Source organism: Anguilla rostrata, chromosome 7 (genome assembly GCF_018555375.3).
Source record: "Anguilla rostrata isolate EN2019 chromosome 7, ASM1855537v3, whole genome shotgun sequence".
NCBI classification, from domain to species: Eukaryota; Metazoa; Chordata; class Actinopteri; order Anguilliformes; family Anguillidae; genus Anguilla; species Anguilla rostrata.
Window position 1 is genome coordinate 50,898,511 of NC_057939.1, and position 18,756 is coordinate 50,917,266.

At 39.2% G+C, this 18,756-nt stretch overlaps 1 protein-coding gene across 5 annotated transcripts in view; it reads left to right on the top strand.

Annotated features, from left to right (window-relative positions):
* LOC135259949 (phospholipid-transporting ATPase ABCA1-like) overlaps positions 1-18,756 on the top strand; it is a 141,649-nt gene that overhangs the window by 30,290 nt on the left and 92,603 nt on the right. For all 5 annotated transcript variants that reach the window (XM_064344933.1, XM_064344936.1, XM_064344935.1 and 2 more), the window contains exons 10-14: positions 7,568-7,707; positions 8,624-8,740; positions 13,533-13,730; positions 17,000-17,205; positions 17,649-17,825. In XM_064344933.1, coding sequence (XP_064201003.1) covers positions 7,568-7,707; positions 8,624-8,740; positions 13,533-13,730; positions 17,000-17,205; positions 17,649-17,825 — 838 coding nt within the window. The remainder of the gene's footprint in view (positions 1-7,567; positions 7,708-8,623; positions 8,741-13,532; positions 13,731-16,999; positions 17,206-17,648; positions 17,826-18,756) is intronic.

Genomic DNA, 18,756 nt, shown 5'->3' on the forward strand with positions numbered 1-18,756 from the left:
CATTTGTACTATGTAATACACAGTCTTGACTTAGTTTTTCCACAATTTTAAATGAGTAATCACATGATTTCAAAAGTTCCTATGGCTTCAATTACGTTTTAGGGCTCAACTTAGGGTTAGGGTTATGAAAACGATAAGTCTGAGGGTCGCGGCAAGTTCACGGCTGTGTTCAGCAGGTTAAAGAAAGGTTGGGACATTGGTTCTTTTTTGATTTTGGACAAGTCAAAATTTTGTATATACTAGTATAGGTACTATGACCATATCAAGATATGGAATATATACATATTTTTTCAGGGAAAACATTTTTTTTTTTAATGCCTCAAATATATTTTTTAGCATTTGTACTATGTAATACACAGTCTTGACTTAGTTTTTCCACAATTTTAAATGGTAATCACATGATTTCAAAAGTTCTATGGCTTCAATTACTTTTTAGGGCTCACTTAGGGTTAGGTTATGAAAACGATAAGTCTGAGGTCGCGCAAGTTCAAGGCTGTGTTCAGCAGGTTAAAGAAAGTTGGACATTGGTCTTTTTTGATTTTGGACAAGTCAAAAATTTTGTATATATAGTATAGGTCTAGACCATATAAGATATGGATATATACATATTTTTCAGGGAAACATTTTTTTTTAAGCCTCAAATATATTTTTTGCATTTGTACTATGTAATTACAAGTCTTGACTTAGTTTTTCCACAATTTAATGAGTAATCACATGATTCGAAAAGTTCCTATGTTCAATTACTTTTTAGGCTCAATTAGGGTTAGGGTTATGAAAACGAAAGTCTGAGGGTCGCGCAAGTTCACGGCTGTGTTCAGCAGGTTAAAGAAAGGTTGGACATTGGTTCTTTTTTGATTTTGGACAAGTCAAAATTTGTATAACTAGTATGGTACCTATGACCATATCAAGATATGGATATATATAATATTTTCGGAAAACTTTTTTTTTTAATGCCTCAAATAATTTTTTAGCATTTGTACTATGTAATACACAGTCTTGACTTAGTTTTTCCACAATTTTAAATGAGTAATCACATGATTTCAAAAGTTCCTATGGCTTCAATTACGTTTTAGGGCTCAACTTAGGGTTAGGGTTATGAAAACGATAAGTCTGAGGGTCGCGGCAAGTTCACGGCTGTGTTCAGCAGGTTAAAGAAAGGTTGGGACATGGTTCTTTTTGATTTTGGACAAGTCAAAAATTTTGTATATACTAGTATAGGTACCTATGACCATATCAAGATATGGAATATATACATATTTTTTCAGGGAAAACATTTTTTTTTAATGCCTCAAATATATTTTTAGCATTTGTACTATGTAATACACAGTCTTGACTTAGTTTTTCCACAATTTTAAATGAGTAATCACATGATTTCAAAAGTTCCTATGGCTTCAATTACGTTTTAGGGCTCAACTTAGGGTTAGGGTTATGAAAACGATAAGTCTGAGGGTCGCGGCAAGTTCACGGCTGTGTTCAGCAGGTTAAAGAAAGGTTGGGACATTGGTTCTTTTTTGATTTTGGACAAGTCAAAAATTTTGTATATACTAGTATAGGTACCTATGACCATATCAAGATATGGCATATATACATATTTTTTCAGGGAAAACATTTTTTTTTAATGCCTCAAATATATTTTTTAGCATTTGTACTATGTAATACACAGTCTTGACTTAGTTTTTCCACAATTTTAAATGAGTAATCAATGATTCAAAAGTTCCTATGGCTTCAATTACGTTTTAGGGCTCAACTTAGGGTTAGGGTTATGAAAACGATAAGTCTGAGGGTCGCGGCAAGTTCACGGCTGTGTTCAGCAGGTTAAAGAAAGGTTGGGACATTGGTTCTTTTTTGATTTTGGACAAGTCAAAAATTTTGTATATACTAGTATAGGTACCTATGACCATATCAAGATATGGAATATATACATTTTTTTTTTAATGCCTCAAATATATTTTTTAGCATTTGTACTATGTAATACACAGTCTTGACTTAGTTTTTCCACAATTTTAAATGAGTAATCACATGATTTCAAAAGTTCCTATGGCTTCAATTACGTTTTAGGGCTCAACTTAGGGTTAGGGTTATGAAAACGATAAGTCTGAGGGTCGCGGCAAGTTCACGGCTGTGTTCAGCAGGTTAAAGAAAGGTTAGGACATTGGTTCTTTTTTGATTTTGGACAAGTCAAAAATTTTGTATATACTAGTATAGGTACCTATGACCATAAACAGATATGGAATATATACATATTTTTTCAGGGAAAACGTTTAAAAAAAAAAAAATTAAATTAGGGGAAAAGTGTTCTCAGCCGTAAACCCACAGATATTTCTCTGCACAGTCTCTGATTAAACTAAATTATAAATAGGTCTAAAATTATTTCAGGACATAAAAAGCACAGCCTTAAATCGTGCCTTTTCTTTTAGACTAATTATATCTGGGTAATATCAATATAACACATTGAATAAGGCCAACTGGCTAAGAAAACAAAGACAATGTAGTTTTCCAAGTACAAGTACAAATCTCCAATTTGAAACCAAATGACAAGGTGGATCTGGAAATCAAGTATTTTTTAATTACTGGAATTATGTTTCAATTTTTCATTTTCAATGAATATACATAGCCTGCCATATAGCCTTCTGACCAGTCAGTAAAAGTGTTATTGTAACTGCAAATGTCAGTGTTCCAATCAAAACACGGCAATGAATTCAAAAATTATGCCAACTCCACTACTACAACTCTACTAATACCACAAGTAGTTCTTAAATGTTGCTGTTCCTTCAAACTGTTCTACATTTAATTTTGCCCAAATGCCAAGGCGATCGTGGCACCTCTCTTGGCTCTTGACATTTAGATTTTGCAGAGAGAATCTCTCTCCTCAGCAGAGATTTTGTGACTCTAGCGCACCTTGTTACACATGCAGTTTTAACCTGGGACTAGCGTAGCGTCTGTAATCGTGTTTTCGCACTCAGAACTCCCACTTCCCCCATGCTTACATTTTCACCCAGTGTGTGGTTTCTCGCCGCCGGTCTCCAGCTTGAAAAGGTGGGGGGGGTTTGACTTGGCGGGAGGGGTTTGATACAGGCTGAAAGTTCTCTGCTCCCTGGGTTGAATGTGTATTCTGTGAAGCATACCTGTTTGTTGGGGTTGGTGGTGGGGGTGGAACTTAAGGTGACCCCAAGGCTGCTGATTGCAAAAAATTGTGCCGGAATGGGGTGGCCTGGGGTGGTGGGACCCAAAATCTCAGGTGACCCGCCCCCCTCACCCATACTCCCCTGCCTGTCTATCCCAGGGTGGCCCTGAGTGAGACAGACTCATATTTTAGTGGGCTTTGCGATGTGGGTTTTTTTGGATGAGTACTTTAATATCTGAGCCTAATTTATATGATAATTGCAGACTATAAGTAAACATAACCCCAAATGCTGCCGGTGGAAAATGATTTAAATTCCTTAACTTCTTCAGTTACTTTCTCTAGGAAAGGCATGTCTTTTTTGTCTTCAGTTCCAATTAAGCTACAATATATAATGCATGACTCTCTCATATGGCCAAAACAATTTTCTAAGCTAGCTGACATGGAGATCGTGTTAATAATTCAAAGCAAAGAAAATCAACACAGACGGTGCAAACTGCCTTCTGGTACAACCTGACTTAAGAACTAAATGGTTTATCTTATAATACCGCTTTTTAAAAAATACAGCTCAAACATGACACATAGAGTATGTGTGTGTGTGTGTGTCCGGCATTTGCCCTACATACTGTACATTGAACCCCTCTCAAGGACACACTAAATAAGAACTCACCTGTTGGTCTTCACCAGGCAAATGTATTGTGTGCTCGATTGAACAAACTGTATTAGAAAAGAAGCAGAAGAGCTCGGCCTTGATGTGGGCTAATTTAAATTTTACAGATGATGGCAGGATGTTCAGGAGTCAAGGATGGTGACTAATCCTGAGAACCATTAGTAGCTCTTCACACCCCATGCTGGGCTTTCAGGAGACTGCATATATTATATTAAAATATAGGGACGTAGGCCTCCTCCACTCAAATATAATTTACTGTAGGACAATCCATTTGAACTAAGTACAACATTCAACAGTCGCCTTTTTGTTGATGTGCCGTTAATGTTTTTCGAAATGCGTATAAATAGAGCGACGCGTCTGTTCGCATGACCCTCCTTCGGAAATTAATAGTTCTTGAGGGAACTCGTTGATGCAGACAGGTTATTGAATAGCATTGTGGTAAAGGTTATGGTCGATTACTTTCTACAGAGGTACTTTCAGCAGATACAGGGATGTCAGACAAATCGCTGTCGTGTTTTTAGTTTCTGCTTCGCTTGTATGGCTGCGCATTGCAGTCTGCAATTTTCCTGCGATATTTTCACAGAAAAATGAGTGAAAGGATGTGGCCATGACACTGCAATAGTATAATGAATGCAAAATGTCTGAAACGGGGCAATTTATGCATTAGGATGCATTATGCATCAGGAACAAATGCTAAAGTGCTCTCACTCTGGTCTCAGGTGGTGTACAGGGACGAGCCTGCAAACCGTTGCCCGCGATTTGTTCTCAGGAAAACATTCTCTGCGTATATTAAAGTAATGAGAGTCGGTCTGATGACTGCATGATGCAATTGCTTAATCATTTGTCAGGGTGCCTCATGCGGTGTGTCGTCATTACTGATTATGTATTTTGGCGGCACTTTCTATGAATGGTCCAGAGAATTCTGCCTCCAGTCTCTAAACTGTGGATGCGTATTTGGAAGCTCCTGGGCGAGTTCCAGCAGGGAGAAAGATGGCTTCCAAGCCTTAACTGGAATTAAGACTGAGGGAATCCAGAAGTGCTTACACCTTGTTGCATCAACCTCTATCCTTAACTGCCAATATTTTCAGTTTGCAGATATACTGAGTTACTCACACACACGCATACACACAGACACATAGACACACACACACACAAACGCATGCACTCACAGACAGACATAGACACAAACACACATAATAAACGTGGCCTATTTTTGACATACATTTTGGTGATTACTAAAAAATTGCATCTAATTTTCTGTCAGTTAAGGACACATGTTGAATCAGTCCTTTGGTTAGCATTTTTTCTCAAGAACATTAATAATAAAGTGGTCTGTGAAATCTGTTTGATGCTAAGGTTTACCAATAGAATGTGGAAATTAAATAAAATCATTTTTTGCTCTTATACAATAAGGTTATTTTGTATTCATTTAGAGCTAACATGCTCCGTGTTCTGCATGGAATAGCTTTCCAGTGCTTATTGTGGACTGAGACACCCTTCTGTTACTTAACACAAGACTCAAGAGTCGTAATTAGACTGTGATATAAAATGTTTGTATTTTTTATTGATTTTGTAGTCATCTCAGGTGTAAAATGAAACAATTTTATCGGTGCGTTTTTTCTGTATTAATGCTGCAGTGACCGTAATCCGTTTTTTAAAATGTTTTTACTGTTTGAGTACTGCCGTTTTTTTGTGTTTTTAATGCATGAGATGAGATGTGAATTAGGCAAGCAGGGTTGGGGCCTGAACGGCCTGTTTCCGCTTTCAGAAAGGTTGTAAACACAACACTCGTCTGTTTCCTGACGACGCGTCAAATGGGAGCCCCTTAAAAGGCAAGCCGAAATGGATTAAACGCTGAACCAGTTGAGGGATCGCTTTAACGGGGTGGCCTGGTGGTTAAACACACTGTTTATTTTTCACTTACTGCGTGCACGCTGCTGATTGCTTTCCCTTGTCTTCTCAACAGCACTTGTGGATTCAGCACCTCATTAATAGATTGAATTATTGGACAACAATAGCGCCGATCTTTGCGGATGCTGGCGTTTCCTGTTGGGGGGAAAAGCCCTCTCGATCCACACTCTCTGTTGCATATTTTCATGGTTTCTTTATCTTTGCATAAACTCAGACAGGCTTTACTACCTTACCCTGAAGGCACATGGCATAATTTAACATTTTTGACAGCATTGACCTTCTGAGATATTGCCATTTTAAATACCTCTAATTTAAATGCAATTAATAGTATATCTTATTGATTATGCATATGTGTCTAATTACCATAAAACTATGCAACTAACATGCTGAATGGGCAAGATCTATGAATATTAGACAACTGGATAAGTTATAAAATTGATTTATTTACTTTGACCAAAGATTGTAGATCACAGACTGCAGTATGATGATCAACCTAACATGTATGAAAAATGGTTATTTTATTTTTTGGGGGAGGAAGGGGGCACCTCCACAAGTGTGAATTCTTAAATCAGGACGGTATCAGGGGTATCAGTAAGTTCTAAGGGGAGAACTGTAAAATAATTATTTCCAATATTTTAAATCTCTGAGTTAATGGATGATGTTCTAGTTGGGATCAGTGTATAAGGAGATCGTAAAATTGGGCACAGATTTGTAACCTGTCACAGAGCAAGCGTCCATGAGAACTATTTAATCAAAAGGCAACATCTCCTGGGTACTCATTCATATTTGTGGAAATACCACAGCATTAGTTGGGGGTTAAAAGGACATATTTAAATAATTCTACTTAGTATTATGAATACCATTTTTATACACTGCTACATATTATTTGCGGTATACATCTGTGTCAGATATCCTTGGCATTGTATTGGACTTTCAGATTGCTCATTAACACCCAAATGAATGCAGCATTTTATGATCCCATAAATACGTTCATACCCTGGGATTCTTCCTAGTCTATTAAGCAAAGGACTGTATATAAATAAGTGGAGAGCATTAAATGGAACCATTGCAGACCACAGGCACTCATGAGTGGTTTTGTATTTTAGCATTTTAGCAAAGGGTTCAGCTTATGATTAGGGCAAAGCTTTTTTTTTCTTTGCTGTCTCAGCCCCCGTAAATAATATTTACTGTAATATTGTCTGTGTGAAGTCTAGCAATTTTTGCACAACAAGGAGAATTCTGTCAATATTTTAATATTGAGTATGCTGTCATTTGCTAAAATCTCATGAATTGCTTTAGTGTAAATATTATCCTTGTACTAATGAAAATAAAATTGCAATATTTTGTGTACACACCTACTTCCCATCTGTGGAAATGCAGTGTGAGAACCTAATGTGATGGTGTTAAATTACTTATTAAATTACTAATTTTTTAATTGAATTTTTTTGTTTAAATTGTGCTTGCGAAAGTGACCTGTGATTCAAAATAATTATTCCTTGCCTACAACAAGATGAGTAAAATGTTATTTTAAATTAAACTTGTTTCAAAGCTCTACTGCTGAACTCATTAGTTTATTTGTAAATAATTATTTTCTATTTCTTTGTTTGGTGCTAGCATAATATCAAGTATTCCTGAAGGGTAATGTGTGGTTGAATTAATTTGATTAATTGTAAATGTACCAAAGGGAGCAACTGACAAGGTAGTATTTTATGTTCCATAGGATAGTTGCTCAAATGCAAATGACCAATCTGTATTGCTTATCAACTGCCAGCACAGGACACATTTACTTACCATGGATTTGATTGGGGTTTGGCTCACAGCTCGATTGCCTCTAAAAACCTGTTATTTAAATTCCTTCCTGTCAGGTGATTTTTGTCAGACGCTTGTCGACACCCTGGAGAATACGCCTGGACTACGTTACGCGTGGAGCACATTTCGACCGCTGCTGCAAGGGAAGGTCCTCTACACTCCCGACACAGTTGCCACCAGACTCATTGTGAAAGAGGTAAAGTACCTCCATATTGTTTCATTGTCCAGCGGCCATGCCTCTGAACCCGTAAAAAAAAAAAAAGTTTACTTTAGAAAGTTTGAAGAGAAGAAGTGTGTCTGGGAAACAGTGGACTGGCCAAAGGCGGTAGTCTCTCGACGGGAAAAAAAGCCTTCAAGTGTGAAGGCTCAGTAAATTTTCCCTTTTTAATCTTTGCCCCAGCCAATCATCCGAAGACATCTTGTTCTTTCCTCGCCAGAATCAGTTGCAGTTGTTCATGTTATATTTGTACTGGTACAAATGCTTTATAGGTGGATTCAGAGTGACAAAAATATGATTATCATAAATTGGCAACATGCTCAATAAAACCTCAGTAAATGAGGTATTCTAACTAAAACACTACCAGTGAGCACTTGCAGATGGCTGTAAGCTAAAGTTAAAGGATTGTGGGTAATGCACCATTCTTTTTTGATGGAGCTACAGCTACCACATCAGCTGGGTAATAGCTTTACTTTGGCTGTCGGTTTCCCCGTGATCTTTTGTGCTAAAGCATCAGAGTTTGGGTTTTGTTTTATATTACTGTTGACAGCAGTGAGGCGCTATTCCACTGACAGTCTGCTGGCATGTTTATATCTTCTGGGCTGATATTTATGAAAGTAATTCTCAGACAACATTGCCGCTTAATCATTTATGAATGTATTTAATTATGTGAATGCACGATCTTTTAAATATGCAAACGTGCTACCAATACATGATTAGATAAAAAATGTCTTTGGACAAAAAGTACATAACTGAACCAGAGTGCACATTAGAAATAGAATGCTTTTCCCACACTTATTATTATGAAATTAATTTTTTATCTTAATTACTCTTAATGACTCCATTGTCTCCTTTGATTTTATTATTAATTATTTTTTACTTTTTTTCTGAACAGGCAAACAAGACCTTCAACGCAATAGCAATGTTGAAAGAACTCGCTGGAGCCTGGGAAACGCAGGGGCACAAAATTTGGGATTTCATGCAGGACGGAGCACAGATCAATTCACTGCGGGTAAAACCTGATCTCCTAATTTTTATTAATTGATTTTAATGAATTCACTGTAGTGACCCCTAACCCTATAGTGATAGCAAGCATAGTTACTGGTAAAACAGACTTTCCATAACTTAATTTTCCATGTCCTCTTTTTATGTTTCCTTCACAAATAGAACATTGACTAGTATTCAAAAGCACTTGCTTGCTGACAAATGCTTCTGTATGTGGGTGTGCATGCAGGGATGCAATGTTTATCTTGGAAAGAGTTATAAATCAGTTATTAATACCTCAATAAGCATTAATAACACCACTTTGTTATTCTGCTGTTGTTGATGTTTACTATGTACTGTTTATGTACTGTTGGTGTATATTAGTGCTTATTTGATTGGTGTAGAAGAGCTAAATGGCAGGAATTGTACTAGAGTTGGTTGTAGCTCCAGATGGAGGGAAAGAGAAATGCATGAGAGGTGAGAACTGCTTTCATTTTCATGTGAAACTGACTTATTTCAGTAAGAAATTGACACCTCAAAACAGATATTGGGGTTACTAAGCCCTCACTGAGATCTGCTTAATTTTTCCTGCTTACTTTCCTCCTCACGTTGTTTAACAAGTTCAGTCACTGCAAAAACAAACTTAACAAACTATGTTTTGATGGGGGGGAAAAAATCAGGCTTCATGCTCTCTCTTGGTGCATTGTGAAGTTACTGCAATCAAAGATCCTAGGATATCAGTCTGTCCATAGAAGATAAATGGGCCACAAATGTTCTTAACAGGAATGGGTGGAAATATTATTTAATAAACACTGTTTGGACAGCTCAGCAATCATCAAAATGTACATGCCAAACTGTGTTTGTGAAGAGGGAAAAGTGAATTTAATTGTCAGTCAATGTAAATGACAAATGTTGATTGAATCCAAGCCTAAGCCACTATCTAAACAATGGTTTAACGTCAGACTGAAAATAAAAAAAGAGGTTTCAGAAAGTTAATTTCGCAGAGTAATGAAAGGTAATTGCAAGGCTACCTTCACTAAATGTGAATCACATTTTTGTTAAAATTAATCAAGAAGTCAGAGAACTCTGTTAAGTTCGATATGAGTTTAGAAAGAACCGTAGTACATACACTGCATGTATATTGAATATATGCATGAAGCACTTCTGGGCGGGTCAAATATCATATCTCATAAAATCCAGGAAAGCTCTCTATTTTATTTTAATTTTCATCGGAAACCATCACAGACAGGTGAAAATGGGGGAAGATTTATGGGGAAAATTAGATATATTTCAATAAGACAATCAAGGTCAGGCCACTACATGAATTATCCACATGTGTATATAATGTTGGCACAATTTACTGTCATACTTTTTCATACCACATACACACACACGCACACACACTGTACATGCACACACACTCATTGTAGACATATGCATATTTATTTGAGGAAATCATATTCCTAGTCCTATTTGACAGACAATACCGCCCCCCCCACAAATACCCCCGTCCCCCGAAGCCCCCCTCATGCCGAATAACCCCCCAACCCCCACCCCTCCTTATATGTGCTAATCAGCAAACATTCTTTTGAAAAATGTGTTTATTTTCAGACTGTTGCTCTCTCTCTCTCTCTCTCTCTCCCTCCGCATAAGCAGAAGCAGAATGGAAAAGTAATTACCGCAAAGTGCGGGATAATTTTCACCCAGACAGACAGACAGGAGGGGATTAGCCTGAACCGTGTGAGCACACACCTTTTATGGCGCGACCGCCTCCCCTCCAGGATGACATTGTTCCAGTGTCACCTCCAATGAGCTTATTGGCATCTGGAGGACCGAGCCTCGCACATCCTGAGCATTCATTAGCCTAGCCCTAACCTTTGCGTACGCGCGTCGGGCCCGTTTTATTTATTCGTTATATCCCGAGCCCCGTTCCTGTCAGTGAAACCCACAGGCGTCTCTTGCATTATAAACGGAACACCCAAATGATTTGGTCTCTTTTGTTAAAATGCAGAATTCGGTTAATGCAGAAGTGCACACAAGAAGCGGCTGACATTCCGGCGATGTTCGGGTAAACATTCCCGGCGCCTTTCCGCGCTCCCGGACGTCCGTTGAATATTAATTTCAGGTCGCTACCATTGATGCACGGTTTTACTGGAGAATTTGAACCGTGCGTGTATATCCATGTTAATTTTATCATGTAATTTGGTTAACGATGTTGAATGAATCTGGAATTGCTGGAATTTCTTTTTTTTTCGTAACAGGGATTGGGCCTTTGTATTTGAACTCAAAAGCACTGTTCACAGGACAAAGACAGTTCTCACATTTCGCAGTTTCTCATTCGGTAATAATAGCAACTCACAAAAACAAACAGCGACCTGATTCTCAGCGTGTGGTGTGGAATATTTCACTGTGCAGACGAAAGTTAATTGACAGCAGCCTGATCTCATTCTGCATCCCACTCATCCTTACCAGAGGACTCACACTACCCCTCCGAACAGTGTTATTATCACATAACCCCTTGAATGTATACGAGTATTAGATTGGCTTACTGGACCGAAGCGTCTTACTGGTCTCATCATAAAAAAGCTCTTGTTAAGTAATTAGCGTTTCTGCGAAGAGGTGTCAAAATGATTAAGTGCTATATTATATAAGGCCGGTAAACAGAACCTCCATGCTTTGAAAATCATGATTGCTAAATCAAGTTATGTTATTCGTATCAATTTGAAAAAAGGATTTTCTCTGTTACAGCTGCATTCATTGAAATGATGTTATTGCAATGCTTCATTGACTCTACTGAGGGAGACATATTTTGATCATTTGCATTCAAAATACCACTATGCTTCTGTCCATGATGGTTTAGCACACGCACTGTATATTCACCACGCAATTATGGAGAGATTGATGCACAAATAGGCAATTTAATTTAACGCCTGCATTAAATCAGCATCTATCCTTTACTTTGACTCAGTTTGAAAGGATGCGTTCTTTTTTTTTTTTTTTTTTTAAGTTTTGTGATGTGATCTTTTCGATGACTAGACTGGAAAAATGGGAATTTTGCGTATTTGTTCGCTCGTCGAAGTTAAGGCCGAACGTTGATTGATTTGGAGCCAATGAGACGACGCGCTGTCTCGTCTTCTCGTTCTCGCTTTTCCAATTGCCCTCCATTTTCCATCAGCAGGCTGTTGTTTCAGCCCCGTTGCAGGTAGAGGAGTCTTAACGGATTAAAGGTCGTCTGATATTCAATAGCCTCCGCGTTGCTCCCGTTACCCGACGCTAATTACGCTTCGCCCCTCCCGGTATTGCTCCTTTTCCGTGTTTACGGCTCTTCAAAATCGGTTTTTCAGACGTCCGGTCCTTCGCCCTGCTGGATGGCGGCCCAGCAGCCTGTGTAGATCCCTTTACAGGCGAGGTTCAGAGAAAAGAAGCCAGCTTCTCGCCTCTTTGGAAGTATAAGAAACTTGCCGCCGCGGTGCTGATATGATATAGTAAAGCTCACCAGTAGTAAATATTTCAGTTTTTCCTTGGCTGATTTTTTGGTATAAATTTCAATGAATACACCTCCCAGAGCAATGCATTTTTAATACTAGCTCAATAAAAATTGCATTCCTTGTTTATACACACTGTTGCTATTGTTTGCATCATACTCGCACCTGAATATCATGCTATGTGATACATGCGCATATTTTAAATTTGCTGGGTTTTAGCATTGCAGTTAGGTTTGCTGGATGCCCATTTTTGACCAGTATGTCCAGTTTTCAAATTATTTGTACAGGTCACAGTAATCAATAGAAATAATTTACCTATAGATAGCTCTCCACCAATGTTTCTAAATCTGGCAACCCTTGTAACAATGCAGTAGAATCCACATAAAACTTGCTTAGTACTTGTACATTTACACCAGATACAAGACCCTGATAATGCAGAGTGTAACCCATACACACTGTATTTATGTCATGGCATCTTGGTAATTAAGAGTAGTTAAGAGCAGTTATTAACATTGCCATTGTATGCCTCTGCGATATTTTAAAGATAGGTGATGAAACATAATGTAGAGTGGTTGTATGCTAGCACAACCACTCTACATAAATATTATAGTGAACAGAGTCAAAGAAAATGTTCTGAGGTGGTTGTAACTGCATTAGGTAAACACAGTAGAGTATGCACCTGTTTATTAATAGCAGTTGTGAAATGGGTGCATGAAAAGTATTCATGTTTTTTTTATCTGAATTTTCTCAATAGGACTAGCTTCCATTCACTTCTGAATGACTCACATAGAGGGCTGTAGCAGAAAGCACATTTGCATTTAGATTAACATATCGTTCCGTTAACCCTTTGCATGCCAAACAGAATGGACGTCCTTGTTTACGTGCACTTTCCGACTTTGGGACCACGTGCACGTGCAGCCATTGCTCTTGTCCCTGAAGAAAATAAAGGAGGGAAAGGAGGAAGAGAGACACAGAGGCATAGAGAGAGAATGAGAGAGAGAGCGAGAGAGAGAGATGCATAGTGGCAGATAAAGGAGGAGAGACGCTCACAGTGATGGAATGCGATAGAGCCGGTGGAGGTGGGGGTTGGCTATCATCCACAGGGCTGAAGTACAACAGTGCCATCTAGCTTGAAGCCTTTAATTGGTAGGGCTATGTGGGGGAAAGCGGGGGAAAACGTGTCAGCACTGAAAAGGAGAAGGAAAAAAAAATGTTGTGAACGCAGCGCTAGGGAGACAAGCCAAAGAATGTTTGGTGCCTCCAACCCCCACCCCATTGCTGGAGGAATAGCGCGATTGCTCTAACCGCACTTGCATCTTTGCCTTTTTAACGCAGGCCTTGTTGAAGAACCCCGCGTTCGCCACCGCCCTGAATCTGCAGTTGGGCCGGACGGGGTGGACGGCCGAGAGCCTCGCCAACTTCCTGTACAACGGGCCTCCGGAGGACCGCCCCCCCGGAATGCCTGCCAACGACTGGAGAGACGTCTTCAACAGCACCAGCAAAGCCCTGGAGATGCTCGCCCAATTCATAGGGGTATGTCACCTTCCCCTTCACTTATTATTTTTAAAAAGTGATGGTGGAATATCCTTCCGAACACGTCATCGTATTGTGCCAGTTGTGCCTGTGTAAATAATTTTATTTTGCTTTCTTATTGTGGGATTTGATAAATGATTAATAATTATTTTCCATTCCTTGGAATTTTTTTTGGTTTACAAGACAGATGGTGGAATTTGGTTACATGGAGTCTGATATTTAGATACTCTAATTAGATATTAACATGTTACATGGGACCTGTTATGTTTTGTCAAAGATCTTCCAGGAATTATCCCTGGCACAGTGTTTAAAAAAAAAAAATGGTTGGCTCAATGAACGTAATCCATGTGCTGCATTCATATTTCCTTGTACCTCTGGGTGATTTTATAGTCGACTAGAGGGTCACAGAAACAGCCAAGCCCAAAGGGCCTCATTGGATGCTATAAATGCATATTACCCAGCATGCAATTTTGTCAAAAAGGTGACTCCAAAAAGAGCTCCTGTAATCATACACACACACACGCACGCGCGCACGCACGCACACACACACACATGCACACACACACACGCACATATACACACACACACACCTACACACGCACACAGACACACACACCGAGTGGGTTGAATATTTCTTACATTTTATATAGGGTTTATAAATGACTGTTGGTATTTCCACAATCTGCGATACAACCATTAATTCTCACAGAGGTGACTCCTGGGTACATAGTTATAATGCATCACTGAGAAGGAGTGAATGGAGTAGGAGGTTAAGGTATGGGACAGGGGAATCAATACACTTTATGAATACCGTCCCAGATTCACACCTAGCAGCTGGTGTTTTAATATGTGTATGCAGACACTTCAGTGAGAAAAAAAAAAAAAGTTTCCTATAAAATGCTGTCCTATGTTAATCTCATTACACGGATATCAGTCTGCTGCATCATGGGCATTTCCTCCACAGCCATGAAGCTACCATGTCCAATTCCATTTCACATTGCGGATGAAATATTGGAATGTATAATGGTACACAGCCTAATATCGGAGAATGGATTGCAATTTTTCACTCCTAATTATGTGCCCATCATTGATTTCCTTCTCAGTATTTCTGTGCCCTTATTCTCTTCTCTCTGGCTAGTCACTGGCGTATATGAATGCAAACAGGGTGTGATTACAAGCAGAACCTGCATTTGGATTTTTTTTCCGGGAATTGGGGTTGGGGGGGGGGTGGTTGGGAGGGAGGAAACATTCCCAAGCACCCCTGGCCTTCACAGTGAGATGGAAATAAAGATTCAGTACCCAGTGGATGATGGGTAATGTAATACCAGATGTTGCAAACATTAAGGGTAGGGAATGCCCGTAAAAATGCCCCTTATTTATTTTATAGATCTGTACTTAATTAAAGATGCTTCAGTTATGAGTATCACAGGTTGATGATGACACGGATTACATTGGCCATAGAAACCATGGCGCCGTGATACAGATGGGTGACATAAAAAATTACAAACATGATGAACAAATCCTGGCCAAACCTTCTATATCTCATTTAGTGTGTTCTCATAAACAGGTTGCTAGGATATTAAGTTTGAACTTAACTTGGCTCTTTAACTAACCTAAAAGACACAGACCAGAAAATAGGCCTTCTGTACCTCCCACTCTCCATTGGTAGTATGTTCAAGGTTTGGACGTTTTATGATTGTGTCATGCCTTCCAAAAAATAACCCTTTTTCACCTCTCTGTTATGATTTTTGAGAGCCAGTAAAAAAAAAAAAACAGTAAACTGTTCAGTGTTAAGCACTAAAATTGCTTGTAAATCTCCACAAGAGATAAAGTGCACTCTATTAGTGTGAAATGCACTCTATCAGAGTTGATTTGACAGCGTGCAACACCGACGAAGGAAGATTCACAAGCTGGCAGACTGCCTCTCTGGGCCTAGAGGATCAGCTCCCTTCAGAAGCCCTCTTTAACATGCAAGATGAGGCTTGGCATCGATACGCTCAGGGTTCAATACCTATAAATGAGATCTGTGGGCAATCCAGGCTTCGGCTGATGCATTCTAAATTACCACGCTGTTATAAAGCCACTTGTAGGGAATAAAATAAACCAGCGAATAGGTGGGATTTATCAAGGAGGTGAGGTAAGAAAATATCCTCCCCAAAGAACTAATGAGGGGCTCAAGCCCAGTTCAGCTTCAAGATCTGTGGACTGCTGGAAAGATTGTTTATTTATTTTGGTATTGAAATGAAGATGGCACGTTAGTAGAGGATTTTTTACTAGAGAAATTAGTAAAAATCAATTGTAGAGTTCTCCTCCATTAGACAAACAAGACATTACTTTTTTTATCTCAGTGAATGCGCCGCATGGCTAAAACTAACAATCTGCGTATTTTGAGCACACCAAACCTTACAAAACCTCTTTTGACACCACAGATTAGGCATCAGCACCTTATCTAGCCCTGTATAAACATAGAATGCTTTCTGAATTTAATCTTTTCCCTCCAGAGTTTTGCAGCTCCAGAGAGCAAAATACTTACAAACGATTATGAAAAGAAAAGATGGGACTGATTTTCTGTTTTAAGGACAGTAGTTTTGAGGGAACATAAGGTGTGCTGCAGTTACAGCGGGAAGCTCAGTGTACAGTTAGCATGTTAGCAGTTTAATGCATTTGATACAGTATGAATGCTCAATAACAGAGAGTCACCTAATAATTTGCATGGTGAGAAGTGGCCTCATACCTGAGTAATTACACAGTGGCTATGCAGGCACTACTGTGCGAGTGCACATACAAATAAGTCTCTGTGTGAGACCATTACGCTCTACAATGCTCGAAAAAACCGAACGCAGCGAGTAGGCAAAGTGGGTGGAGAAGGACTTGCGCTCACAGCCGCGATTTTTTCTGTTTTTAAAAGAGGTCCATTGATAGATCCACGCGCTGTGCTTTGTAAGATGGACCAGCTGACAAATACTGTAAACAGGTGGCTGTATCACAAGTGAAATAACTGTCGAGTTCTGGCTGACAACTGCTGAATTAAACAGGCGCCATTGGCAGTTGACTGTTATTCATATTAAATAATGTGTCGTCTCACTAAGCAGTGTTATCGTGATTATGATTTCCATACTCCACATATTGTTTATTTACCATTATGCTTCAGTGCTGCATAATGCTGTTATTTGCTGATACTTTTCCCTCTCGTGCTATTGGTAGCATCATGTCCAAACTGAGTGACTGTGCTCTCAAATGGTTTCACTGGTTTTCTTTATGTGTTACAGTGCCTCGACCTTGATAAGTTTGAAGCTGCCCCCACAGAAGCGATCCTGGTTGAGGAGTCCCAACTGCTGCTGAAAGAGGAGAAGTTCTGGGCCGGAATTGTTTTTGAAGACATCGCCCCGCAAGCCAGTCACCCCCCACCTTTGGTAAAATATAAAATCAGGATGGACATCGATGAAGTCGAGAGAACAAATAAAGTGAAAGACAGGTGAGCACAGAGACATAGAGCATGGACACAGTGCACCGCGAAAATGTCAAGATTTTGCTCTATTCTGCTATCCTGTGGATAGCAATCTGAAATAGATTTTACAATGATCTGGTGCGTGTGATTTCTATAAAGATAACAAATTATATAATATTATTATTACTAAAAATATAATCATAATATTCTTACAAACTCTATGGTCTGAACATTGCATTGCATTGGTATTGGCTCATAGAAGCATCTTCATCTCTTTTGACATACAAAAAAACACCTTTGTTACTAGTGCGAGCTAGTATCGTTCACAAGGATGACCATAGGGATGTCCTGTTACGCAACAAAATCAAACACAGGTTTCCCACTCAAAGGGAGAGGGCCCGAATGAATGTGCTCCACAGACTGCGTGCTTCTTTGATCATCTTCCCGCTGCGATTTTTTGTGTGGTCCAGGTCGTGGGCCCCAGGCGCCCGGGACCACTCTTACAACGACATGCGCTACGTGTGGGGAGGGTTCGCCTACCTGAAGGACATGATCGACCACGGCATCATACGGACGCACACGGCCAAGTCCCAGCCACTCGGTGTGTTCGTGCAGCAGATGCCCTACCCCTGCTACGTGGATGACGGGTGAGTGGGCATTTTAAATATTTGTTTCTGGGTGTGACGAAAACAAGAGTAAATATACTTTTTTGAAGCTGCCACTCAAAAAAAGCTGTGGATGTTTTTTTTTCTTCCTCCAGGCGCTTACTTCCTCGAATTATTTTCGGTGGTCATTACATTTCTTATTTATTTATTTATTTATTCTTCATTTCGTTCTTTATTTATTTATTTTTATTTTTATTTATTTTTGGTGCAGTGAACAAAAAAGGTCCTACCTCCTTTAAACAATAGAGGTCAAATGAACATAATTAGTCAAAAAATGATACTTAGACCACAAAGCTGAAAATGACATGCAGATATGAAAACTCAAACCGCTCCCTTCTGCAATTCTGGGTTCCAGGTTCCAAATTCAGTCGAGTATTGGATTATATTTCCTTCCAATTTTAGCGGGCTTACATGAAATAAGCTGCAGTATTAGGCGGAAATGCATAGAGATTTCTACAGCTGAGGCACTCACGCCAAATGTGCATTGCAAATGGTTTCCTCCGTCTGAGAGCAACAGATTAATAATCGCAGAAGATGAACGAGAGCCATAAAAACTACAAAACCCCTGATCCTTTCGCCATTTGCTCGGTTCCCTTTTCGTAGCCATTTGGGCATCGCGGTAAATTATTAACACTTGAAAACGGTTATTTCATTCATAAATAATTGAAAGTGGAACCGGAAGAGCGGATCGTGGAGATGCACAGAGGCGTGATGCGGAGGGCCTTTCTAGTAATTATTTTTGATCAAGAGTTTTGTGCTAAAAGCAGCCGGGAGAAAGCAGAGCATTGTGCATTCAGATGTTCAGTTTGTAAACAGTTGTGCACATTTGTCAGGTTGGAAAATGACCTCATCTGAATTTAAAATGTAATTTAAGAACCGGGGGGATTTTAAATGTTGCTAAGTCCTGGCTCAT